General features: G+C 41.8%; 2 protein-coding genes across 2 annotated transcripts; both read right to left on the reverse strand.

Moving 5' to 3' along the window:
• Positions 1-5,795: 5,795 nt before the first annotated feature.
• Positions 5,796-7,417, reverse strand: LOC118004311 (olfactory receptor 51E1-like). The gene is given in 2 exon segments (XM_034995624.1): positions 5,796-7,003; positions 7,006-7,417. Coding segments are annotated over 2 exon segments (942 nt in total). The 3' UTR covers positions 5,796-6,473.
• An 11,554-nt stretch (positions 7,418-18,971) lies between these two features.
• LOC118004309 (olfactory receptor 51D1) lies at positions 18,972-20,159 on the reverse strand. Its single transcript, XM_034995622.1, is given in 2 exon segments — positions 18,972-19,838; positions 19,841-20,159. Coding segments are annotated over 2 exon segments (969 nt in total). The 3' UTR covers positions 18,972-19,188.
• Between the last annotated feature and the right edge of the window lie 678 nt (positions 20,160-20,837).

A 20,837-nucleotide genomic window follows, 5' to 3' on the forward strand; every position in this document is an offset into this window, starting at 1 on the left:
AGTCAAAGAGCAAAGAACCTATGGTTCAAGACAAGTATGAAAACATAAATGAGAACCAATGAGAAATATGGAAAATAATTAATGTGTTAATCATGGATGAGGGTTGTTTTGACACAATCACATTTATTTTTAAAACAGCATTTTATATTGTGTTGTAGAGAACAGATTAAATTAAAGCTAACAGGCATGCAAATTTATCAGTTAGAAGGCCACTGAAATAGTTGAGATTTTGTGGAAACTTGGACGAGGTATGTGGAAATAAAGAGAAAGAGATGGGTTTAAACTTATGTAAGTAGAAATTACATAATTTGATTTTGGATCAAATATGAAGGCTAAGGAAAGGCCAAGGATGACTGCTAGTTTGGGACACTTCAGGGTAAATGGTGGTATCATTAACTGAAATATGAAACATGAATAGAGAAATTTAGTTGGGTAAAGAATGTCATGAGCTTGATTATGGACACTCTGAGCCTGAATCCCTTGAAGACATCCAAATGGCTCCCAAACCTTGCTAACTATCAGAATTATTTATGGAGGCTTTTTAAATTTATAGCTTGCTAAGCCTCTATGCCAGGCCTCCTGAATCAGAATCTACAATAACTACAGGTCAAAGCAGAAATGAAAAGGGGAATCACTAATTATTTTGAACTGAATGAAAATGAAACATATCGAATTTGTGAGATGCAAGTAGTTAGAAGGAAATGTATAGCACTACAGGACCTGTATAAGAAAAAAGACCCCAGTAACCTCAGCTTCCACCTTAAGAACCTAGAAAAAGAAGAGAAAATTAAAACCAATATAAGCAGAAGAAAGAAAATAATAAGAGAGAAAATCAACAAAACAGAAAAAGGAAAACAATAATGAAAATCAATGAAACCAAAATCTATTTCATTAAGAAAACCATTAAGATTGGTAAGCCTCCTGGCAAACTGAACAGAAAAGACACAAATTATCAATACCAGGAATGAGAGTGGTGACCTCGCAGATATTAAAAGGATTATAAGAAAATACTATGCCAATAAATTTCACAACTTAGATGAGATGGAAAATTTCTTGGAAGACCTAAAACATCTTAAGTCTGGATCAAGAAAGGGTGATACATCTTTCACTCCTTGGAATCTTCCTTCCCATCACCCCCTTTTCTAAAGATTCTTTTTCTGGGTGATTTTCACTAGAAGCAATTTTTACCTTCAAAATTCCACACTCCCTACCTTTGAAAGTGTGGCTTCTCCCTACATTTATATGTCTATTTTTTTTTTCTTTTTTTTTTAAAGATTTTTTTTTTCAAGATTTTATTTATTTATTTGAGACAGAGAGAATGAGAGAGAGAGAGCACATGAGAGGGGGGAGGGTCAGAGGCAGAAGCAGGGAGCCCGATGCGGGACTCGATCCAGGGACTCCAGGATCATGACCTGAGCCGAAGGCAGTCGCTTAACCAACTGAGCCACCTAGGCGCCCTATATGTCTATATTTTAATACAGAACAATAACTCATGAGAACAGCTTAAAAATGAAGGTAGGGAACAGATTTCCTGTCAATCATGGTGGTGAAAAAGATGAAAAGGAAGAATAAGAGAAGGAGGAGGAGGAAATGGGTTTAGAAGTAAGTCAGGGCTCTGGACATGTCTGGGAAGAAGACCCTGGAAAAAGAGCAGCTCTACTTCCTATGTAAACTACCCTGGGACTTCTGGTCTAAAGTGGACTTTCTCTCATCCACCCCAACTCTGTTCTAAGTGACAGACGTTATAAAGAAAGGATACTTTGGGGTCAAGGAGCAAGCTCACATGGTTATTGCTGAGAGAATATGTAGTAAATGAAAGCTCCCTAAGGTGAGGTTCTCTGTCTTATTCTTCTCTATTTGTTTAGTGCCCCCAAATAGTTCTTACTTTACGTTGAATAAGAGAATACATAAATGTGTTAATTAGGTGATGCTGGCTCATGACATGGTGATGATATGGTGCCACCTGCCTCAGCACTGACTCTTCCTGTAACCTCTCTCAGGAATGTCCATTTTTCCAAGAGACTCCTTTAACTACCAGTTTCCATGATGAAGTGTTGCCTGGCAGTTTTCATGCTGAAGTCAAACACCAACAATTGAATCCTCTTCTAAGTCTCCATTTCAGATATCCAGATTCTCCATCCCCCCATTCTTCAACTTTCTTAGGATTAAAAGCCCTGTATCCCTGTTAAGCTTCCTTAGGAGTAGAAAAGGCAAACTATAATCTGATTCTGCATCAGCTTCATTCCCTTTGGATCAAGTTTAACATAAAGAAAGCTTTGAGATGTGAGGGGAATGGATAAGAAGTTGTTCTGAGAATACAGTAACCCCCCCTTACCCACAGTTTCACTTTCCATGGCTTCAGTTACCCACAGTCAGCTGCATCGGGAAGCAGATGAACCTCCTTCTGACATGTCATCAGAAAGTCAATAGTTGCCTAATGCTACATTGCAATGCATACATCAGTCACCTCACTTCATCCTATCCTGTAGGGATTTTATGATCTCACATCATCACAAGAAGGAAGGTGAGTACAGTACAATAAGATATTTTGAGAAAGAGACACCACATTCACATAACTTTTATTATGGTATATTGTAATTGTTCTGTATTATTATTAGTTATGTTGCTAACCTCATACTGTACCTAACTTATAACTCAAACTATATCATAGGTATGTATATATAGGAAAAATACAGTAGAGTATATATAGGGTTTGATATTATCTGCAGTTTCAGGCATCCAATGAGGGTCTTGGAATGTATCCCCTGTGGATAAGGGGGGACTACTGTACCTTAAGAGATATACAATATACATCAACTCTGAAATCGTAAACCAATGGTTTAATATGGTCTTTTCCCAAATTCAGGTCTGTCTATCTTAAAGGCAAGACAGTGGAAGGGTTAACCCTACACATGTATGTCCATCGTACCCAAGGGAGTCTTATCAACTTAATTAAAGGAGTAATACAGGATATTTTTTAACTTGAACATATATGACTCAGAAGTCTCACCCAAACTTTTCTGAACTATAAATGGTCCTGTTTTAAAGTATGAGCCAAAAGGTCTGGGGACACTGAAAAGAAAATGTTTCTTTTGGCCTGACAAATGATAAAGAGCTTCATTTTATAAGGTGTTACTAAAAAGAAAAAAATGGCAAAAGTCAATTCAAAGGAAACAGAGTGAAACGGATTTAAAAGTGCATGAAACCATTGAGAGCAAGTACTATAAAGTAGCTGAAAAACACACTATGTGGAAAAATTAGAGATAGTACACTGAAAAAATAAGATGGGAACAGGTATAAAAGTGAAAAAGAATGGCCTATTGTCATTCTAAGAAGTAATGCTATATGGCAGGCAATAAAAGACCCTCAGCAGATTTTAAGTAGGGGAGCAAGATAATCGGAATTGTGTTTGAAAAAACTTCTGCAAACTACATGGGATTTAGGACTAGTGCAAAAGATGTTCAAGGCAAGGAGACAAATGTGGAGGTATAGCAATCCTCCAAGCAGGAGGTGAGTAGCTGGACTAGAGCACTAGTAGTCAGAATAGAGAACACAAGGCATGTTTATGAAACATTTCTAAATAAACATAAAAAATGAGTAACTTATAGACTGAGATTTAATATTATTCAGACTACTCCAGGACCCAACAAAGATCCAAGTGGTTTAGATGGTAGGGACAGAGACAGCAATGTCCAAACAAAGGAAATGGGGAAGGTAAAAGGATACCCATGTGAAAGGCACATGATGAAGGTCTTTGTCCAGAACATACCCTAACTTCCAGCCAAATCTCCTAAAAGAGGCAGCCTCTCATTCCTCTCCTTCTAGTCCTTAACTTCAGGCCCTTCCAGGTGACCCAGACAGTATTCATGAAATAAGTGACCAGAAATCTGATCTAGAAGTCAGAGTCCTGCTATAGTTTGTCTCTATATCTGGCATTTAGTATTTATTAAAAAATTACATAAGGAAGGTGGTTGTAGGGGTGGTGGTGGTGGTGGTGGTGTGTGTGTGTTTATACTCATAAAATGGTTAAGTCACTTAAGATCAAATCCATGAAACTTATCCTGAGCATATTAACTACCACAGACTTGGAATCCCTTCTAAAATCTAGGATAATCGCTGCATCTTTAGAAAAAATTTTAAAATGGGTCTGATTCATCTGTTTATTATCCATGTCTCTAATGGATATATTTTCAAATATATTTTTTCAAATATAAAACAGATACACACATTCATCATATGCCCATACAAAAGCATGCATACAAACACTTATAAAAAAATCTGGAGAGGGGCTCCTCAGTGGCTCAGTTGGTTAAGCGTCCAACTCTTGATTTCAGCTCAGGTCTTGATCTCGGGGTTGTGGGTTCAGGTCCCCCATTGGGCTCCACACTGGGCATGGAGCCTACTTAAAAAAAAAATCTGGACAAATTAACACCAAAATGTTAACAACTATGTACTGTATGGGACTAACATAATAAAAAAAAAAAAAGTTTGTCTTTTAATGTGACAAGTTTACTGGAATTTATTATATTTTTCTTTTATATTTTATATTTTATAAGGTTGTTTACAGTGATCATATACTGCTTTCCCACTAAGAACCAACATCTGTCTCCTCTTTCTCTCTCTCTCATTCTCTCTTTCTCTCAATCCCTATGTCAGGGTACTACTGGGTAAGAGGCTGTTCCTCCATCCAAAATGACCAAAGCCTGCACTGACTCTAGTTTATGTTCCTAGTTCTGTTGGCCACCACTCACCTGAACATATCAGATTCCACACTGCTCACAATTCTCATCCTCTGGATTCCAATCCAAGAAATCTGATGTGCTCTCTCCATAGCGTCTCTACCAAGCAGTCTGCTAGCTATAGCCAGAAAATTCTGGCTGGCACTGTGCCATGCTTTCTACTACACTATCTGCTTCTCACACTCACGTACCTCTCTTTGAGTCTAATTGCCCCCCCCATGGGTGGTGGTCTCATTTCTGCCCTGTCTATTCCCACTGCACTCCCGTAGAGCCCACACCCTCTCCTTCCCATTCTTCTTCCTCCTCTAGAAGTGTTGTGTCTACCTTGTGAGGCTCTTAGGTAGACCTCTGGGACCATATTCATGCTAAGTACAGCTAGGAGGGGTGTAGTCTTTATTGGCCTCTCCCACGGTCTTATTTTACAAGCACTAATGCTATGGGCTTCCCCTGCAGGGCCATTCAGAGCCTAGGGGATATGTGGTGTCCACCTATATGAGCTACTCAGTTTCTTTGAAGCCATGCTTGCTTTAACCTTGCTTTCTGGCTAGCCACATGGGCCACTGGCCTTGCTCAGCTCTTGATTCCTGGTCTGTGAGAGACCCGCCATTTCTGACATGAGCTTCTAAGTGTTCTCAGCTGCATTTCTCCATAAAGTGTCTCTCCAGGTATCCAGTGAGTGCCTCCACTGCTAACCACAATATTTTCCAAACTAGCCACTTTTTGGGAATGAACCAAACACACTTCTGCTGCTACTACCCAAGTATGGTGGCAAATGAACCCAGAACTATTGGGATTAAAGCCATCAGCAACATTAACAGGAAATTCCTATATGCAATACTAAGTGAGTGAGGAGGAAATTAAATACCTCCCCTAAAAAATGCAAGACTCTGGAAATGTATAACTAACTCACGGGTTTCTCTAGCAGATCCTCCCCACAATATGGGATTGGCATCAAAAGACAATTTTTTGTGACCTCATATAATTCACTGATCCCCATTAACATCAATTTCCCCATTGGAATAATAGTGATACTAATCATATTCCTGCCCAGATCAAAAGGTTGATAAGAAAATTAAGGAAAAGTGTCCATGAGCTGTGAAAACTCTCAAAACAGATTATGTTCTCTCTCATTCATGTAGGTAACTATAGTCTTTTCAAGGTTCTACTTCTAATCCTCCTCTTAAGGGCTGGTGCCCAGAAGAACAGAAATGATTTATTCTCTGTGGAGATTATTTTGAAGAAGGAAATCCAGGTATATCTCTTTTCCTGGGATCCAAAACAGTTGGGGATTCTGAAGAGGAAATCACAGTTTTAAGCCAGATTATCTGATTGTACTGCACTCTTGTGTTTATTTTACTTTGCCATGCTTAACCCTTTCATCAAGATCCCTTAGATGTGCCACTCTCATCTCAGAATGCTATGGACTATCAGTGCAAGCAATTAGAGATTTGGACTACATGGTTAAATGGGAAGGAATAACCCTCCAGCCACAACAACTTCATGGTTCTAATAATTATACAGAGAGAATTATAAAGGGAAAATATTTTAAAATGGAAATCAGTAGTATATGGGTCTACCCCTATCCTATAGAGATTCTCCAACCAGTTTCATGTTTAAAGAATCAGTTGTGTTTCTACTAGTGAAGATTTTTTTTCGCTAATACTGTCTTCCAAAATGTTGACATTAAAATCTGAATTGAAAAACTTTGAGTAAAAGGGAAGTTTTCACTGACATCTAGGGATCTGAAGTATGGGTAGTCACATGGAAAAGACAAAGTATTCGCTGCCGGATCTCCTTTGTCTTGACTCCGTAAACAATAGGGTTGAGCACAGGAGGAACAAGCAGGTAGATGTTGGCCATGATGATGGGTAAGAGGGAGTCATGCCGCTTGCCAAAACGGTGCACCATAGATAATCCAATGAAAGGTACATAAAATATGAAAACAGCACATACATGAGAGACACAAGTACCAAATGTCTTTGCTTGGGCTTCACGTGTCAAGCCCAACACAGTCTTGAGGATAAGCAGATATGACAAGGAGATGAGAAGTGAGTCCAGGCCAATGGCAGAAATGATGACAATGAGGCCATAGATGATATTGACATGGATGTCAGCACAAGCCAGCTTCATGATATCTTGGTGTAGGTAGTAGGAATGGGAAAGAATGTTGGAGTGGCAGAAAGGCAGCCATTTGATGAAGATAGGCAGGGGTGCCATAAGTGCAGTACCCCATACCACAGCAGCCAGGCCAATCTTGGTAACATTAGCACAGTGGCATGGCGTAATGGGTGGCAAATGGCCACATAGCGGTCAAAGGCCATGGCCAGCAGTACCGTGGACTCCATGCCAGATAAGGAGTGGATGGCAAACATCTGTAGCAGACAAGCATCAAATTGGATGATAGTGGAATTGAACCAGAAGATGGCCATCATTTTGGGCACAGATGAAGTGGAGATAAGGATGTCAAGGCCAGAAAGCATGCAAAGAAAAATATACATGGGTTCATGTAGGCTGTGCTCAGTCGGCACAATGTAGATGATTGTCAGGTTACCTAGCACAGCAATAAGGCACAGGGAGCACAATGGGAAGGCCAACCAGAACTGAGCTTCTTCCAAGCCTGGAAGGCCTATTAAAATAAAATATGTGGCACTGGATTCATTGCTGTTGGGGTCCACCATAGTGAAGATGCTGAGCCTCAACCAGTGCCAGGCAGGTTGAGGCTGGAATACAAAAACAAGCCATTGTCAGATCCTCCAGGATCCCAATACCATGCTTTTTTCCCTCCACCCTGATGTCCTATTCTCTGACCCAAACTCTAACTTCATTGCCTATCCAAACTCTGATTCTATCCTAAACTCAACCTAACCACCATTTGTAACTCAAGGCCCAGTTCTAATTATTAATCCCACCTCTAAAGTCAATCTTGAAAACAAGTGAAATACTAAGACAAGTTGCCAGAAAGCAGTTGAGTGTGAAGAAGAGCTCATGGCCAGCATCAGAAAGGACTTCCACCATTCACTGGGCTCAGGATGTGTCAGTAATCTTTGTACCACCATTGAGCTATTACACGGGTTCCCTCAGACCAGGCAGAGAGCAAAACATTGGGAGCACAAGATTTAGAGCAGAGAGTGAGAGTTTAATTCAAACTGCTGGAGGGAGAAGGTATAAGGAGCCATATTTAACCTAGAATTTCAGGCAAAGAAGCCAAAGTCATCAGTGTTTAAATCTCCTGTACTGACCTCTCTGTAACCTATGACACTGTGAGGAGTTCCCTCCTTCTTAAAAATTTCTCGCTCCTCCTCCTGCTGCTCCTAATCTCGCTCTGATCACCAGTTCTTGGTCTCCTTTCTGGATCTTCAGCCTCCTCTCCTTGACCCTTAAGCATACTTTTAGATAATAATGCTCTCAGAATTTTATCCTTAGTTCTCCTCTTGTTCTATACCCTCTACCCTGGTCATCTTGTCCCTTTAAATAAATCCATTTGTTATGCATAAACTACTGATTCCTAAATCTGTTTAGCAAGCTTTAAATTGTCTTTTGTGATCCAGATTCATAATTCTAAAGTCTTAAAGAAAGGAATCACCTCTCTCTCAAGCAGTCCAAAAAACAAACTCTTTCTGAGGCAGTATTGTATGAGCTTTGAAATCAATCCTGGATTCATATCCCAGTGGATAACTTCATTGTGCCATCTAGGCAAATCATTTAACCTTTCTGAGCCTCAGTTTCTCCATCATTAAAATGAGGATAATAGTTGCTGCCTAACAGAGCTCAATATGAGGATTCAGTGAGATGATGAGTGTAAAGCATTTAACACAATGCCTGACACATAGTAAGTGTGCAAATATTTACATCTGTTGTTATTAACTGTTTTCCTCTAATATGTCCTTTCTTCTGTGGGGTGGGCTGAACAGCCACACAAGCTCAGAGACTCTGATTCTGTCTCCCATGCCCCCAGTGCATCTTTCTTTATCTGTACAATCCCAACAATCTTCCAAGCAAATGAAATCAGCTCACTATCTATTGCTTTAAAAACAAAAACAAAAACAGAAAACTCTCAAAGTTCCACATTAATTCTAGAAAAAAAGATCAAACTGTTAGGTTGTGGCAAAAAGTCTGTCTTCCAGCATCCAGCCCTAGGTTTCTCTCTCACCACTGCTGACCATGACCCCTGTGCTCCAGCCACATTAGAATGCATGCCATTTCATGAAGGTGGCACTGATTCCCATGCTTCTATGTCTTTTTGTCTTTTTTACTTCTTATCCCTTCATCAAGATCTTCCCAGATCCCCCTCCTTGACTTCCCACTGAGCAAAATCTTACTCATCTTTCACATCCTGGTTTACTGTCTCTCTCCTATGCTGTTTTGCTAAGCTTCTATCCCTGGGTGTAATTAAATGTTTCTCGTTCTGTGCTCCCAAAGAACTTTGTTTAGGTCTCTTTTCAAGCATTTACAGTCCTGAACTATAATTATTGCTATATTTATTTTCCCATGAATTATGGATTCCTGAATGGCAGGAATCCTACCATATTTATTATTTAGTATTTAGTTAACATTTATTGAAAATGAAAGTGAGAAGAATCCCTCAATACACATCTAATGAGGATAGCACAGCCAAGGAGGCAAGAAGGACTGACAGTTGTATGAACTATAGAGACTCTGGAGAAGAATGAAAGAATGTTTAGAAGGTCAGTGCAAGGTAGTCTTAATTTTAGAACAAGAATCTTTAGGATCAAACAGAAAAGGGCTTTCTTACCCAGGGAGCCAGAAGGCATGAGAGAATATGTGGAGAACAAGGCAGGTACAAAGCCTTGGCTCTACGTAAATGCAAAGTAGGCATGCAGAACAGTTTATGCCCAAGAGACAGGGTGACCTAGGATCCCTCCTCTGCAGACATCAGCAAGAAGGCTCCGCTACTCCAGAGGGCCAGATATCTACACCATCCAAAAATTTCACATGAACAGACATGGTAGAATGGGATCACAATGAGCCACCTTAAGAAAAACTGGGAAAAATCATGGATTGGCATATTCCACCCTATTACCTCTCAGGGCCAAGTAAGCCAAATCTGGTAAGCAGATTTCTGGGGCTGGAAACTCAAGCCTCAGCTCAGAATAAATGCAGAGGACAATAACAACCTTGTAATGCTGCTGCAAAATTATAAGGTAAGACCTGTCAAAAGGCGTTGTAAAACCCGTATCACAGTGTACAACACACTTTTTAAATTTTTTCCATTAAAATGAGGAACAAGGTCCCTGAATATGTACAAAGTTGCCAAAAAATTTCATTTTCCCCTATTTGTCACCTAAATTGCCACTCCACCTTAGGCACACACTCATGGACACACACACACACACACACACAATAACTAGCAGTCGATCTCTCACAATGGCAAAGCACTGATGTGGAGATATCAGACAAGAAGAGGAATTACTTGTCCAGGAAGGGAGACACCTCAGCAGTATAAAGTGGGTAGCTACTGTTGGTGGAAAATATCAGGCTGGGACACAGAACACTCCAGCAAAAGGAAAATGAAGGAATAGTAGGGGGACCAGCCAGAAGGCACAAGCCTTGAAGCATCCCCATCTCCCACAGTCCTGCCAGGAGGCAGGCAGAGGAAACCCATGTCATCCAGCCTGAACGGGACTGTTGATAATTAAAACCATTTGCACGCACTCAGCACTCAGAGAGAGAACATTTGGAGCTCTGGGGGAAATCAGAACTAAATCACTCCATTTTGAAAATAAAACATACTCAAGGAAAAATAAACAAAGAAAGTCTTTTTTCTTTTTGAAAGCCTGCACTACCCTAGCCCCAGGGAATAGGCCTGGGATTTTCTCTGAAAAAGTCACACTATCTCACCAAGTCCCAGCCATGTGCCTTGGAAAGCTGTGAAGGACATCTTGGCCCTTTCTTGAGGATAGAGGAAGCAGAAGCTGCCAGCTACACAGAGCAGAAATACACTTTGAGGCCTTCAATCCCCATTCCTTCCTCCTGGCTTCCAGACCTATGACCAGCCCAGCCTCACGCTCTTCCCAAGAGCTCTCCAAAATCCCTCTTTCTCAGAGACCCATGGAAAGTCAGTCAGAGAGGTAGACCAGGGGCTACAAGCTCTATTTATTCTGATCCAAGAGAATAATAATGAAGTCACTCCCAACACTGATGTTATTGCTTTTTATGATAACAGAAATCACTGAGTGTCTACAAAACGTTGGACACTGTAAAAAGATGATCTCTAACCTAAGAACAATTCTGCATGATAGGAATTCTATGTACCTTCTCTATATTACAGCTCAGAAAACTGGGTCCCAAGGGATTAAATAATGTTCCCAGGGTTGAACAGTTGACTAGAAAAGCAGAAATTTAACCTGGACTGTCTAACCTCAAGGCCTATACATTTTCTCCTACTCTAGGCTGCCCTTAATTGTGCTGCACCTTCTGAAAGCAATAAAATCTTCCCAAGAGGCAGGGTAGAATGGCCTGGTAAGTAGGACACCTGGCCCAGATAGACCCTTGGAAGGAAACTCAAGAGGGCAATGAAGAGGACCCTCCTGGACTAGGACTTGGGCACTCTCCTTTCAGCCCCAACTCCTCTGGCTGTGACTTTGGGTAGGTCCCATAGTGGAGATTAAAAAACTTTATTCTCTACCCAGTACTTTCTTCTTATATGATTAGAGCCTCTCATCAACCTGTCAGGCAAGTATTATTAATCCCACTTGACTGATAAGGATGTTGAAAGTTAATTAGAGCTATCAGTGCCAAATCCATATGCTTTCCAATAGGCCAGGCTACTGCCCTGCCCTCTCCCAGTCTCCTTCAGAATGTACCAATGTTTTATAAGGACTATTTTAATGTTAATCTCCAAGAAATCCAAACTTTGAGGACCCATGAGTCTAGAGGGCCTCTCCAGGACTCAAAACAACCTGACCAACTCTACCCACTTATGTGCAGCAGGGAAGGGGAACAAGGAGGGAATGGAAGAAGATTCATAGTCATTGTCATTGTCTGGGCTAAATGCACAGAATGCTCCATGCCTAGGGCAGTGTGGTAGGAACCTCTGGTGTCCCTCCCAGCCTCTGTGGGAACATCTGGAAGAGAATGTCCTTGGAGAGAGCCCAGAATACCTGGGAGCCTCTGGCTCCTACTCCCAGGCCCAGAGAGGGAAGGTAGACTTCAGGGGTGGGCAAGAACTGTAGGATCTCATAACTCAGTTTATGAGAGGGGGGCACTTTCCTTAATACTCCATGAGTGTGGTAGCCCCAGAATCACTTCCACCCCAAATCATCCACATCCCCTGTCCCCCCTTCTTTGCCTGGATTTGATAAAGCATATGAACCTTTGCAGGGCCTTGGCCACTCATTTTAGAATGGCCAAAATGAGAATAGAAATTGCACTCTCTCATTTTTCCAACTCAAAAAAAGTAGAGCCTCACTACAGGCTGGGAGCCTCACTCTACTCATTTGAGTCAGCCCGGCCCTCCAAAATCACCCCCAAATAGAGCTCCAGGGATTCAGGTTCCTGCCCCTCCATGTCCCACATAGGACCAGAGTCAATAAAAGTCCCACAGACCTGCAAAGCTTGACCTGGTAAACAGTGCCCATCAGAGCTACTCTGTTACCTGCACACAGGGAAATGTGGTGCAGTGAAAAAGCCTGATCTTGGACTTTGATTGATATACTGATGTTTTTCCAGTAATCATTGATTGACTGTCATGTACCAGAACCTATGCTAAGCACTGGAGATAATGAGACACAGCGTAAACAAGGCACAAGTCAGAACTCCAGGGGTGGAGAGAAATTGAGACAAATCATGCAGCTATCACAACATGTTGGTAAGTACAGGCCTCAGGAGCAAAGCAGACAATAGCTTACCAAATTGTCAGGCCCAGAGGGCTTCCCTGAGGAGGTGACCTCTGAGCCAAGCCTTGTGGGGCCAGTCACAGTCAACCAGGCAGGGTGGAGAGTATGGGGACAGCAGCATTCAGTTAGACAGTAATAACATACTGAGTACCTACAATGTGCCAAAACTAGAGATAAAACAGTGGATGAAACAGAAAAGATCACTGCTTTCATGGAGCTCATGCACTAGGAGGGAAATAACAAACAGTAAACAAATAAATAAGCAAGAACATATCAGGTAAAGATAAGTGCATCTAAGATAAGATGGAGTGAAAGGATAGAGAAGGACAGGGAGGGAGGGCACCCATATTTGAGAGGGGGTCAGTGACAGACTCTCTGAGGACATGACATATGAGCTGAGAGCTGTATGATAAGAACATGTCAGCCATTCTGAGATCTAGGGAAAGAGCTGAGGAGACAATAAAAGGAGAAGGTCTTCTGTTCTGGGGATTCACAGAACAGAAAGAAGGTCAATGGTAGCCAGGGTATCGAGAACACAGGAGAGTTTTAGAAGATGAGGTCAGAAAGGAGGGACGGGGCCAGATCATGTAGTGGCTTGCAGGACATGGCAAAGGGCTTTCATTTAATTCTGAATCACCTGGGGGAACTAAAGCAACAGACTGGATTTGTTAAAAGTGCACACTGGCGGGGCACCTGGGTAGCTCAGATGGTCAAGCAGCATCTGCCTTCAGCTCAGGTCATGATCCTGGGGTCCTGGGATGGAGCCCTTGAGCAGGGCTTCTCCCCTTCCCTCTGCCCCCACGCCCAGCTCGTGCTCTCTCTCACTCTGCTCTCTCTCTCTCTCAAATAAATAAATAAATAAATAAATAAATAAATAAATCTTTAAAAAAAAAAAAAAGTGCACACTGGCAAATTTGAAGACCCAGAGAGTCACATCTTGTTTGGAAAGCTGCAAGTGGTTCAGTGGGGCTGGGGAACAGAATGCACAGCAGGGGAAGTCACAGTGTAGGTGGTAATGCACTTTTTATATGAGATGAAGACTGGACCCTGACCCGAGGCACAGACTGAGTCAGGACCAGAGCCCCAGGAGGGCTGCTAAGTCCCAATATCAGCCACAGAATGACTCCCGATACAGATTATAGAATGAGCCCTAAACCCCCAATCACAAACTAAGTTTCAACCACTCTAACAACCTGGGACTTGTCCTGTTAACACACAAACCACAATCTAACTCTAACCTAACCCCAACCCAGTCTGCTTTCTGACCCTTCACCTTCATTTAGGCCAACTCCTGCCAAGACCTAGATGGGCACCCCCAGGAAACTGATCACTAAAAATTGCTTGAAAACTACCCATAGGCAGCATCTACCACTGCCCATGCTTCCCTTCACCCCACACAGAAACTGCTAACACTGTCCTTTGAGTCAGGAGCCTCCTTCCTGCTCCTTGGCTCCACCCCTGTACTTCTGGTTCACCACAGCCTGGTTTCTCCTTCACTTGGCAAGTCTAATGGGAATTTCCTAGCTATAAGAAACCCACACACCTGTGCATACCCCTTGTCTCCTGCACTCACGTCAAAGGCCTGGAAGAAATGTGTGTCTTTTTCTCCAGTCCTCTTCCCATAGAGGTTTGGCAAACTGTGCTGAAGTTCGGCACTCTCTGTCTCCACCCCCTCCTTTGGGCCTCCCTAGTCAGGGTTATTTATTCTCTGTCTTACCTCCTCCCTCCTTCTGCTTCTCCCTCCTGGGGGGTGCGGAGGTGCTGCCCGGAGGGTCTATCAGCAGGTACTCCTCAGTAGCCAACTGTGGGTCTGGTGTCCTTCTTGGCTTCTGTGTCCTGGGAAAGTGTACCTCGGGTATGGGGAAGGAGGGGCAGCGGGTAGGAGGGTCTCTAGAGTCCTCCCCAGATGGGCCCTGTGCCAGCAGGGATATTGGCCAGTTCCCAATGTAAAGTTAGACAGGGGGATGAGTAAGGAAAGGCTAAAAGAAACTCATTTGTGTGGCCATGGACTTCGTAAGGGGCTTTTCTCCAAGTTTCTTCCCGGGCTCATTCAACTCAACCAGAGGAAAAACAAAATAAGCTTTCAGTGAGGCCCCATAATTAAGTACCAGTCCCTCTTCTTCCTGAAGCTTTCTCTGTCCTCTGCCTTCTTCCTGTTGGTGGCCTCTGCTTGGGTCCTTGCTGAGTCTGGATCCAAGTGGACCCATCCGCCTTTCCCCAAAGCTCTAGGGCTACATTTTCTTTGTCTCCCAGGCTCTGGGCCCTGTGTCTAGCTAACTCATAACATGGATCCCTGGGGACCATGCTATCTTCCACTGCCTGGCCTTGGGTTTCTGAACTTTTGGCTGAGGAAGGAAGATGTGGTTTCCTTAACCCTCCCCTACCTCCAACACCAACCATATAAGACCAATGCCATCTGGTTTCTCTCTTAAGGGCAAAAATTGTGAAAGAATATTTTAGAGAGCTAGAGAACAATTTTAATGCAAAACTAAATACCTTACATATTTAAATACTTTTTTTAAAGTCTATAAATAAAGCAAAGTGAATTTTAGTTGGCTTCTCTTTGTTGTCTACTTACCAGTTTTACAACTCTAAGTTTTAAATTTACAACCCAGAGCACGCTAACTCAAACTATGCAAAAACAGACCACGTCAAATCAGGCCATTCCATCTCAAACCATATCAAAACTAGTGACAACAAGAGCTCCAGGTACCTGCAGACCCTGCAGCCTGACACTCGCTGCCATCACCCTCAAGCCATCTCTGCTGTTTCCCTAAACCTCCCAAACTTAGGCTGTGTGAAGACTTCAAATATATATATGTATCTCCCAGGGACTTCTACCTCTGGCCAAAATGGAGTAGCAAGAAGTAACATCCCCCTGAAGGAACCAAGAAATGGACAATATACATAAACAATAGTTTGCAAGACAGTGGGCATCAGGCAATGAAGTCCAGTGAGCCCTGAGATATGCAAAACAAATAAGGTGAAACCCTGTGGATTCCCCAGCTTCCTGCCCTAAGAAAGTTTCCATGTTGCAATGCAGGGAAGGAGAACCCAGGCAGAGTCCAGAGGACACCCTAAGTTAAGGACATGGAGATGAAGAGTTCAGGAAGATCAAGCCAGCTAGATTTGAAGAGAGAGTATCAAAGATGAGAGATCTATACAGAGAGAGAACTCCAGAGACGTAGAGGGTCCTCCTTCAGCTGAGGTCCTGATCAACACATGCATGTGAGCGAGCTACCTAAAGCTGGGGAAAGACCCACCTGAAAGACACTATCCAGTGCTCACACAGGGCCAAGAACAGTGATTGTTTCCACCAGCCAGACTGGAAAACTTCAAGATTCACAGGGTGCTAAGTAAAGAATGCAGAAGGATCTTGCCTCCGTAGTGGGGAATAATGAACCTCAGACTGAGCACTGCTCTAGTCCCACCTAACAAATCTTAAAAGCAAGACCCAAATGACCTAACTATGTACAAGTAACTTGACTGATTCCCTGAACAAAGCAGAAGAACATCTATAGGGATACGAAAATACGCAGAACCAAAGTAAAATCTTCACAGTCTCACAAATGATCAAATTGCCAGACACGCAAAGAAGAAAAATGACCCCTAATGAAGAGAATAATTAAAACTGACCTGAACTGAACTACAAGATAAAGATATTAAGATGATAACTATAACTGCATTAAATAGCTTAAAAAGTTAAGTAGAGACATGAAAGATATTTTTTAAAATTGAAATCAGGAGTGCCTGAGTGGTCCAGTAGGTTGTGTCTGCCTTCTGCTCTGGTCAATATCCTGGGATCTAGCGCTATGTCCAGCTCCCTGCTCAGTGGGGAGTCTGCTTCTCCCTCTCCCTCTGCCCCTGCCTGCCACTCCCCCTGCTTGTACCCTCTCTCTCTGTCAAATAAAATAAAATAAAATAAAATAAAATAAAATAAAATAAAATAAAATGAAAAACCCACAGACTCAATGAGCAGTGGGAGAACTTCAAGTGGCCTAATTACATGTGATTGGAGTCCTCAATGGAGGGGGGGGGACAAAAAATAGGGGCCAAAAGTTTTCCAAATTTGACACACACTATAAACCTATAAACTCATAGATGCAAGAAGCTCAAGATAAAGATGTTTTAGGTACACAAAGGCTGAAATAATTCATTATCAGCAAACTACATCACAAGGTATGATAAAGAAACTCTTCAAGCAGAGAAAAATAACACCAGGTAGAAATAATGTACATCTACACAAAGAAATGCAGGACAGTAAAAACTGTAACTACATGGGTAAATACATAAAGTTGTTTTTTTATTATTCAAACCTCTTTAAAGATAATTGTTTAAATGAAAATAACAATAATTTAGTGTGGGGTTTACAAAATATATAAAAGCAATATATACAACAACAGCACAAAGATTGGGAGGAGAGGAATGGAAATACAGTATTATAAAATTCTTCTACACATTAAATGTTTAAATGAAGGTAGGCTGTGATAAGTTAATATATATTATAAACCTTAAGCAGCCATTAAAATAACAAAACAGTGGGGTGCCTGGGTGGCTCAGTCCTTAAGCCCCTGCCCCACATTGGGCACCCTGCTCCGTGGGAAGGCACTGCTTCTCCCTCTCCCACTCCCCGTTTGCGTTCCCTCTCTCGCTGCATCTCTGTCAAATAAATAAATAAAATTTAAAAAAAAATAATGAAACAGTGATAGCTAACAAACCATACAGGAGATAACATGGAACCATTAAAAGTATTCAGTTAACCAAAAGAAAGAAAAAAAGGCAAAAGGGGGGAAAAACAGAAGGTACAAATAGAAAACAAATGGGATACCCCAATTAAAATACAGATATCATCAAATCAGATAAAAATGAAAGATGTGACAATATCCTGTCTATAAAAAAAGGCACTCCAAACCAAAAGACACAAATAGATGAAAAGTAAGGAATGGAAAAAAATATATATCATGATTACATTAATTATAAGAAAGCTAAAATGGCTTTATTAATATCAGGCAATGTAGATTTCAGAGTAAAGAATATTACCACAAATAAAGAAGGTCACTTCATTATGATAATTCATTATGAGAAAATTAAAAATGCTAAATATTTAAACACCTGTTAAGAAAATTTCAAAATACTTGAAGGATAAAGTGACATAACTACATGAAGCAATAGACAAATATAAAATTATATATTTCAATATCTCTCTTAAGAATTAATAGAACATACTTAATAGTAAAACAGATGTTTTCCCCCTAAGATCACGGGACACTTATCACTTCAATTCACAATATCCTGGCATGTCTTGCCAATGCAATAAAACAAACTAATCAACTAAATGTATCCAAATTTGAAAGAAAGAAGTAAAACTGTCTTTGTTCACAAACAACATGATCACCTATGTAGAAAATCTAATGCAATATACAAAAAACTTGTAGAAATAATGATTGAGTTTAGCAAAGTTCAAGACTCAGGACTAATGTAAAGAAATTAATTATAGTTCTGTACACTAGCAAAATGGATAATCATAAATGTTAACTAAATACCATTTATAATAGCATCAAAATATGAAATACAGATAAGTCTGATGAGAGACATGAAAAACCTGTACAATGAAACTACAAAACATTTCTGAAAGAAATTGAGGGAGACCCTAAAAATGAAGAGCTATACTGTGTTCGTGAATTAGAAAACTCAACAATGTCAATTCTCTCTAAACTGACCTATATCAATTCAGTACAATTCAAATAAAAATTCCAAAAGACTATTTTATATAAATTTTAAAACTGCTGCTAAAATTCACAGTCAGACCACCTTTGAAAATGAAGAACAAAGTGAAAGGATTAACAATACTGATTGCAAGATATCTTACAAAGCTACAGTAGTCAAAACAATGTGGTATTAACATAAAAAATAGAAAAATAGGTCAGTGAATTGAACAAAGAGTCTAGAATGGGACCCATACATATATAGATAACTGATCTTCTACAAGGATACAAAAACAATATAGCTGACCATGGATGGTCCAGTAGCATTAAAATAACCAGATATCCATTTGGAAATAAATTAACTTTGATCCATACCTTACACTATATACAAAAATTAACACAAAATAGATCACAGAGCTAAATGTAAAACCCAAAACTATGTTTCTAGGGGATGAAAAAGAACATGGATTTTTGTGTATGTGTATGTGTATGGATTGGGGTGATGAGTTTTTAAATACAATATCAAAAGTGTGTGCTGCTGGGAGCACAGCTCACTGACAGGACCAGCTGTGGCCTCTCTGGCTCCACCTCTTGGTGGAGGTGGGCAGGGAGTCGGAAGCAGGAAGGCCACACTTGTCCAGGCTACCCCCAGCCAATGGCTTAGTACTGACCCATTCCTGCCAATGTAGGAGCCTTCTGATGAGAAACCTTCACTTGGGGCTGCTCCTTTGGCCTGGCCAAAATGTTCTTAGAACCACACTTCTGTACTGACACATTCCAGATATCTGGAAATAGCCCAGTGGGTTGGATGCTCCAATCACCAAGACAACAAGATCCTAATCCTCTCAGCTTTGGCAGGGATTGAAGGCATTCGGGAGGTTATTCTGCTCACCTACCACCCTGTGAGAACATATGGAGGATCCATGAATGGATCTCCTTGGTCTTGGCTCCATAGACAACAGGGTTGACTACCGGTGGTAATAGTAGGTAGATATTAGCCATAATCACATGGAGCAGGGAGGTAGGGCCCCCCAGCCTGTGCACCACTGAGAGCCCAATGAGGGGCACATAGAAGACCAGGACAGCACAGATATGGGAGACGCGGGTGTTGAAAGCCTTGAGTGCTGCCCCCCGAGAAGACAACTCCAACACAGTCTTCAGGATGAGAATGTAGGAGAGGCCAATGAAGAGGGAGTCCACACCCATCACTGAGAGGATAATGAAGAGTCTGTATACTACACTGACCACGGTGTCAGTACAGGACAACTTCATAATATCTTGGTGCAAACAGAAGGAGTGTGTGACAGTATGTGTTTGGCAGTATGACAACCGCTTCAGGATGAAGGGCAGAGGGAAGAAGAAAACAAATCCCTTGGTCAGGGCAGCTAGTCCAGTCTTGGCCACAGTAGGCCCTGTGAGCACAGAAGCATGCCACAGTGGATGGCAGATGGCCACAAAGCGGTCAAAAGCCATGGCCAGCAGGACAGCTGACTCCATGGCCAACAGAGCATGGATAAGGAACATCTGGGCCAAACATTGAATCCTATCTCCTGGATGCCTGTCAGGAAGAGGCTGGCCATCTTAGGCATGGTGACAGAAGACAGGACGAGGTCAATGGTGGAAAACATGGCCAGGAAGAGGTACATGGGCTCATGCAGGCACCTTTCCACACAGATGATGAGGACAATGGCCAGGTTGCCCAGAGTGGCCAAGGCATACATAAAACACAGTGGAAAAGCCAGCCAAAAGTGTATGTTAGGCCCCAGGCCAGGGATGCCCACCAGCAGGAAATACACTGGGTGTACCAGAGTTCCATTTGGAACAGCCATGACAGGAACCAAGTCCTGAGACTTCTGCATGCCAAGTCCAGGGTCTATGAAGGGGAAAAGGAGAAACACCATTCAGTCATGGCTCAGAGGAGAGAAAGGAATTACAAGGGCACTGGCGTCATGATGACAGCAGCAAACAGAAGATAAAGTACTTGAAATTCTGAACTCCAGCCTCTCTGTGCTCTGAGTCTCTTTCTACACACTTCCCAGGGACCCATTAATCTCAGTGTGTGACAACCCACTCAGAAAACATGCAACAGCTCTTCTTTTCCAGAGCTGAAGCTGTGGACCAGAGCACTACTCTTAACCACTTCTCCAACACAGTGGACCTGCCCAGAATGTTCCACACTGACCCCAGCTCTTCTAGTGCATGTGAGGGTAAAGTTTATTTGGGTCCAGAGTGTAAGGCTCAGTCTGTGATTGCCTTTAACATCCATCTAATCTGATTAGGAGCAGAAAGCAGGGGTTCTGTCTGGTATGGGGTTTCAAGAGACAGATTTATGTTTAGGCCTGAGGAGCATTTCCCAAACTCCCCTGATAGACTAATCTGAAGCAGTTATTGAAAACACTATTCCCAAGGTCTGACTCCAGGCCCAGAGAATCAGAATTTCCAGGGCCAGGAGGTCCAGAAATCTGATTAAAAACAGTAATTCCTTTCTCCCCAGGTGAATTTTGTTTTTAATCAGGGAAATTTGTGAAAAGCAGTTC

The sequence above is a fragment of the Mirounga leonina genome, unplaced genomic scaffold (genome assembly GCF_011800145.1).
Source record: "Mirounga leonina isolate KUSES-001 unplaced genomic scaffold, KU_Mleo_1.0 Mir_92, whole genome shotgun sequence".
NCBI classification, from domain to species: Eukaryota; Metazoa; Chordata; class Mammalia; order Carnivora; family Phocidae; genus Mirounga; species Mirounga leonina.